Source organism: Emydura macquarii, unplaced genomic scaffold (genome assembly GCF_026122565.2).
Source record: "Emydura macquarii macquarii isolate MOO-44397 ecotype Brisbane River unplaced genomic scaffold, CSIRO-AGI_Emac_v2 contig_3393, whole genome shotgun sequence".
Lineage (NCBI taxonomy): Eukaryota > Metazoa > Chordata > Testudines > Chelidae > Emydura > Emydura macquarii.
Genome location: NW_027133530.1, coordinates 1 through 7,358, shown reverse-complemented (window position 1 = coordinate 7,358; position 7,358 = coordinate 1). Strand labels below are relative to the sequence as shown.

The following is a 7,358-nucleotide window of genomic DNA, read 5'->3' as shown; positions in this document are numbered from 1 at the left end:
GTAGTACCCGGTGTGTGTGCGTTGTGAGCAGGGTGCAAGCCCAGGTTCAGTGGTTTAGGCCTCTTGGAGGGGGGTGGAGTAGGCAGGCCTGGTCCAGGATGGGAAGGATTAGTCCCAGGGGGGTGGCACGGCCAGACCCATTCTGGGGTGTTGGACTGGTTCTGGGCGCTGTTCTGGAAGAAGGAGACAGAGGTCACCCTGGTGGGTCCACTGTACTTGGGCAAGATGAGAAGCTTCCCGTGCGAATCATAGTAGCATAAAAAAAAAGAACAAATCAATCCTGAGATCTGGGAGTTCGGTCGTGAGATCATGAGCGAGATTTAATTTTCCTACAAAATCTTGTCTCTCGTGAATTGCACTGGAATTGTTCTTTGGTGTGTTGGGGTCTCACTAGGGTAAGTCACTTGGCTTGCCCACCGCTTGGGACCGCACTTGGGGGCCTTCGGCACCTCTGCTTCATCCAGTGAGCTCCTGGCACTGGGTCCCCCTGAGTTGGACACCTAAGGGACACTTGCATCCCAAAAAGAGAACAACACCCCCTTTGCCCCCACCTTATTTCATGTGCAGTGACTCTCAGCCAGAGCTTTAAACAAAGACAGCATGGAAAACCCTTAGTTAGCACAGAGCACAGAAAAATACAGCCTGGTCTATTGGGGTCAGTCCCAGAACCCAGAGCCCACGGAGCTCTCATGACTCCCAGTCCAGGAGTGTCTCCCCTGCCACTTAATAACCCCACCTGGTCCCTCCCCTGTCCTTTGTTCTCCAGCTGATCACACCTGGCTGAACCCCCACAGAGTAGATTGTTGCTAGGTGCCAAATGTCCGGGCAATTGGAGTGGCCATTGTCTTTTCAAACTCTCCATGGGCACAGGTGTCAGAATATTACATGCCTAAAAAAGTAAGCTGAGGGATGAGCTAGAGTCAAGATGAGTTTCTGGGTCCCAGAGAACAGGATGCAATGTTCTCCTAGAAATGGTCAAAGTGTTCTGGGTAGGATGATTGGAGAAGGCCTTGAAGGGAATCCCACCACAAACCAGGGAAGGGCAATGACACATGGGGGAGGGAGTAATGGTGGGCACCCAAGTCTCATATTCCAAGTGTTGTTTGGGATTTAGCCAGAGGGAGTGGATTTGAGGGGGATTATGTATATTAATTTCCCTCTGTCTGGCCTGTGTTGTTCAGGACACCCTTTGGAATCCAGACAAAGAAGGCCTAATGATGTCATGGTGGATCCAGGTTCTCATGAGTGGCAGCCAGGATGGTAAGGCTCTCTCCTTCCAGTCCACCCGGACCCTCTGTTCCCTTGAATTGACTGTTTTGGTGATTTCAACTGTAAACGTTTCCACCCATATCTAGAATCTTTTGGCTCCTTTCCATGACAAACCCTGAATTACCAGGAGCCTTGGAGATCACTCATCACAGTTCCTTTCGCTTAAACAACCATTTTGGGGCAGTCTAGTTGTGTTCCACTTTTGCTGACTTTCATAGACATTTTTTTCTAACAGGAGGAGTTTGACTTTTGTTCATTTCAAAACATACAGTACCGACCTCGGTGCAACAGCCCCTGGTTCACTGATTTCAATGAGCTATGCTAATTTACACCAATATGGAGCTAGTCCTGTTAGAACAAATGAACCAGTTTTTTGTGGATTCTCCTTCCCCAGCTATTTTATAATCCAGATTGGAAGATTTTTTCTAAAAGATCTTCTCTAGTTCAAATAAAAATTAATTCAGGGAAGGCCTGTGGCCTACTCAGGAGGTCAGAGTAGATTATCACAATGGTCTTTGTTATGTAAATGTACTAGCCTATGGGATATTCTGATATTCAATTTCTCCTGTTTAAACTGTTTCACTATGGATAATTTTTTTTTTAAATCACTGGAGGAGAAGGCAAGAATCCTAGTTCTTTCACATCCTAGGTTCATAGAATCATAGAAGATTTGTGTTGGAAGGTACCTAGGTGGTCATCTAGTCCAACCCCCTGCTCAGAGCAGGACCAACCCCAACTAAATCATCCTAGACAGGGCTTTGTCAAGCCACACCTCCTTAGAGATTCCACCACCTCCCTAGGTAACCCATTCCAGTGCTTCACCATCCTCCTAGTGAAAAAGATTTTCCTAATATGCAATATAGATCTCCCCCACTGCAACTTGAGACCGTTGCTCCATGTTTTGTTATCTGCCACCACTGAGAACAGCCTAGCTCCATCCTCCCTGGAGCCCCCTTTCAGATAGTTAAATCGCCCTTCATACTAAAAAATACATTACCTTCAGAGTTTTCATGAAGTGACCCCTATGTGTCTCCATTGAATCCGTAACTGTTGTGAAACAGAGCCAAATCAATGGAGATTTGCTGGTTAACTCCACTGATTTTAAAGGAGTTATGTGGATTCATACCAGTTGGGAATCTGGCCTACTGACTTTGATGGAGTGAAGCTGATTTACACTAGCTCTGGATATTTCTCATTGACATTTCTGGAGTGAAGCTGGTTTACACCAGCTGGAGATCTTGTTGAGTTTACAGGACTAATGGAGAAGAGAGATAATACTCATTGTTATAATAAGTCAGCCTATCCATTTTATTAGTGAAAATACTGGATGTATTTACCATGGAGAATCATCTCTGACCATTCTATTGGGCTAAGGATCATTGGTAGTTGAAGAAGTCTGGGGGTGACATTCAGGCCCCATTCAAGCCAGGATCAACTTCAATGGCACCAGATTTCACCATGAGAGTCCATCCACTCAGCCTGGCTGATTAAAAAGGAATCCATCTCTATTAGTAGTGCGATAGTCAGAAAGAAATACATCATCAAAAACAATATTTTCTCCTGGAAAATTCAGAGGAATATACATCTGGGCCTAATGTCAAGAGGAATTATGTCAAGATAACGTACAAAATTTACTTGTGTTGCTTTAGGTGAGTCCCATTTACATTCTCCTTTGGGTCTGTTTGAGAATTAACTCTTGCCTAGATTCACAAGGGATGCAAGATCTCCCTAGAGAAGGTTACTCTATATTAAGGACAATCGTCTTAATCAATTCATAACTCACTCACAGCTTGGTTCATTGTATTGGAAGATTGAACACGAGGTGAGAATATTCCTCTTCATTGCTTCTTTCCTTTCTTGATTTCTCCCAGTTTATGTATCTAAATAGAATTTTCTGGCTTGTTTACACTATTTCAAAGATTCCAAGAGAGTTAGACAAACACGCAGTGAAATTCAATGAGAGTTGAGTGATTATTTCCTTTATACTCTTTTCAAAATGGAGCTGAATTTTATTTATCTGTGTTGTTCTATTTTTTACAATTTGGCTAAATGTGCTTTGCAGGAATACTCATTTCCATCACTGGGTTTATGAATCTTAAACCATCTGCTGATCTCAATTTGACCAGTACAAATCTGATGTAAATTCACCTATATCACTTGGAGTTCTTTTGACTGTAATGGTAGCTGAGTCTAAAGTCAAAGGAGGTATAATATCATAACATTAATAGAAACAGTGGGAAGATTCACAACCTATTGTTTGTACTCTGAAAAGTTTGCAATCAAATTTGATGTAAAGGATGACAATAAAAAAAAATCTAATATGAAAAATTATTCTAATATGATCTCATGACAAGTTTGATTTATTTACCCTGAAGTTCTTCTTATTTTCCTCATTTCTACAATTCAATACCTTCCATGACGTCCAAGGAGATGCTCTTGATTTTCTGCAGTAGGAGTGACAGGAAAATAAGCAGAAGCAGTAGAGGGTAAGACTAGGCACGTCCGGAGACAGTAAAGGGAGACAACTGTAATACAGTAGGAAACACTTGTCAAATCATGCAAAAGCTATTGCTAATAATGAAGCAACATGCACATATTGCCATGTAGCTTAACATAAAAATCAAATTTTCCAGGCTCATTTACACAAATTGTATACCGGTGAAATCCAGTGAGTGGGGAAGCAGATGATTTATTGCAATGGAATTTCACCTGATTTACACAAAGATGCCTTAAAGGTGATTCAAATCCATTTTTAGTGCATCTTGATTCTAACTAGATACACATACTATTTTGGTATCTTTTGTATTATATATGTTGCATAGGTTACATACACTCAGAGGGTCCAATATTGCAACTCATCTATTTAGTAAAATTCATTGTTTAAGTTTATAATGTGGACTCCTATCTTATGCAGTGTATGTAAACATCCCCAGTGACTTCACATACCTCTGTTTGAGAGCATCAGGAATGTTATTTTTCCCCTTCTGGATTCAAATGTTGGGAGAACATAGATTTAGTAGCTGAGACAGATTATTGTGCTAACATATTTCAATGTAGCTCCATTTGTTTAGATGTTGTTTGAAATATCTATCTATCTATCTATTATCTATCTATCTATCTATCTCTGTGGTCACTCTAGATGCTTCCATTGTCATATTGCTGTAGTTTCTGATACAACACCAGACGACAACTTTAATTTTTGTTGCTACAGAAGGAACAATGGAACCCAATAACCGCACCAGGGTGACTGAATTCATCATGCTGGGGCTCATTGACCACCCTCACCACCAGGGACTGTTCTTTGTGCTATTCCTGTGCATTTACATCATTGTCATCATGGGTAACTCCCTGATCATAGTGGCTATTGTCCTCCACCAGCCTCTCCACACCCCCATGTATTTCCTCATCGCCAACTTAGCCCTGATCGACATTCTGTGTACTTCCTCGGTTCTGCCCAAAATGCTGGAAAACCTGATGCAGGAGAAAAAAAATATCTCCTTTGATGGCTGCATGGCCCAGCTCTTTTTCTTCACTTTGTCAGCAGGGACGGAGCTTGTGCTCCTCACTGTCATGTCCTATGACCGGTATGTAGCCATTTGCCACCCCTTGCATTATGTCAGTCTCATGAGTAAGAAAATTTGCGTCAGTTTAGTAGCTGGTGTCTGGGCTGTTGGCGTGTTCAATTCGTTGGTGAACACACTGCTCGTGCTACGCTTAGATTTTTGTGGACCCAACCTCATCCAGCACTTCTTCTGTGAATTCCCAACAACGCTGGCACTGTCCTGCAGCTCCACCTACATCAATGAAATTATGGTCTACATGGCAGACATCTGCCTGGCCATGGGGAACTTCCTGCTGACCACCACATCCTATAGCTTCATCATCACCACCATCCTGAAAATCCGCAGCTCTGAAGGGAAGCAAAGAGCCTTCTCCACCTGCTCCTCCCATCTACTTGTGGTCACCTTGTACTACTCGTCCATCATCTACACCTACATCCGGCCAACCTCCAGTAACTCACTGGATAAGAACAGGATGTCGGCCATAATGTACACCCTCGTGACTCCCACCCTGAATCCTATGATCTACAGTCTACGCAATAAGGAGGTCAACGTGGCCTTTAAGAAAATCTTTCCTTTCACCACAGAATAGTAATTTTTCCAAGAGCTAACCTGCTTCTCACCTCCCTTGCTCCTGCTAAGCCAGGTCCATTGGTTGGGTAAATAGTTGCAGAACTATGGACTTCAATAGACATAAATTTATATTATGGTACATCCATTGCAATGGAATTATAACAATTTACACTGGTAAGAATGCATCACATGGACTGTGATGGGGTTATGCTGATTTACATTAGGTGGGAATAGGGCCCCATTGGCTGCAGTGGGGCTATGTAGAGTCATGCTAACTAGACGAAGACTCATTGGGTCAGAATTTTTAAGGTGTTTAGGTACCTAGTGGGATTTTACAAATCACCCATGCACTTTAATATCACTGATTTCAGTGGGTGTTAGTTGCCTAGATGCATTTGAACATAATAATAGGTGCCTAAATAGACAGAAAAAGCTGGCTGGCCCGTTCTGCAGCAAATGACTTTACATGCAGTCTCATTGAATGAGACTATTCTATTCCATTCCTCAGTGAGCAAGCAGGATAACAAAATAAATCTGACTTTCTCTCTGTTCTCCAATTTTTGTGAGACATTAAAAACCCAGAACTTTTCAATCACGTATCTGTTGAGATCGAAATGTATCCTGGCATGCGTCATGGATTCAGGTCACAGATTATAATAAATCATTTTATATCAGAAGACTTTTTTATCTAACTATAAAGATACACTTTCAACAATAGAATTTGGGGGTTTTCTCTTAAGAGCTGTTCTGTGAACAAGGCAACGTCTCCTGTCCTGCTGACAAGGTAATGTCTCAACCCCAGTAATAGAGAAGACACTAATGAAACTTGTCTGTTCTTACAACAACATATAGATTACTGAGGGCAGGGGTTCCATATCCAGTTATTGCTGCTGATACCTGTGATAACCGGCATTTATTAAATTATTATATTTATTAAATTCCTAGAAAAAATAAACATACAAACAAAACAGTTCTGATAGATTAAAAATAATGTATTAAATAAGGTTCCCATTGAAACAATATCCTTTATTCCATTTGCTTTAGCTGTATAGAATCTTTCATCTGGAAAACCTTCTGTTTACAGGTTGTTGGGTTTTTTTTAATGGTAATGGCTTAATGGTTCTTTTTAAAGAACAGTCTTAGCTGTCCTTTTTGGGGAGAAAAGAGAAAATGTTAGTTTGATGTTGTTCTTGTTGGACTCTGATCCTAAAACAAGGGCAATACACACCAAAGGAGAGAGAAAAGGTCAGCAAAGATAGAGAATGCAGCTGCTGTCTCTTGTGCTGAGTCACACCTGCAACCCCACTCTAGAGAAACACAGGCCCAGCGCACATTCTGGTCAATCACACTGAGACCTGGTAAACTAGTGCCAGGGTTGTGCTGTTTCAGGAGTTGCTTTTGGCTGCCTTTCTGGTCACAGGCTTTCAGCACTGTAGTAAAGAGTGGAGCTGGCATAGCAGCTAAGCCATAGTGTTACTAGACAGAAGAACAATAGAGAGAGAGAAGAAAGAGGAGAAACAAAGTGTAGGCATGTATCATGCTGGGCACTAGTAAAGTTGCAGAGTGCTTGATTTAAGTCCAAGTTTAAACTGTGACACCTTACACTGGAGACAGTGTTCTCAGTCGAATTGAGGTACTTGGGAACACCGTGAATCGATAAGCTTGTAATGTAGATAAGGTGAGGACATAAGCTATTGGTCCTTTTATGATCTGCCAGGGATTGGTCCTTACACAAGCTGAAATACAGTTGGTCCTTACACACCCTGCAAAGCGATTGGTCCTTACCTGATCCATAGGATAGCCCATATCATGGTAGATTCACAAAGTATAGATGTTGGCAGCTAGGAAAAATGTATATAAACTGTACAGTGTGTGATGTGAATTGGAGCTGTGGTATCACCCTTCACCTCAACTGCCTGTGTCTAGGCCCGGCCACCTTGGACACAGAAATGTTAC

At 42.0% G+C, this 7,358-nt stretch overlaps 1 protein-coding gene across 1 annotated transcript; it reads left to right on the top strand.

Moving 5' to 3' along the window:
- The first annotated feature begins 4,488 nt into the window (after window positions 1-4,488).
- On the top strand, window positions 4,489-5,421 carry LOC137144190 (olfactory receptor 13G1-like). Its single transcript, XM_067534386.1, has one exon. The coding sequence runs from the start codon at window positions 4,489-4,491 to the stop codon at window positions 5,419-5,421; it is 933 nt and encodes a 310-aa protein (XP_067390487.1).
- Window positions 5,422-7,358: the final 1,937 nt, after the last annotated feature.

What these genes read in the sequence shown, in the direction of transcription:
- LOC137144190 (XM_067534386.1), top strand. Translation starts at nt 4,489, where the DNA reads ATGGAACCCAATAACCGCACCAGGGTGACTGAATTCATCATGCTGGGG.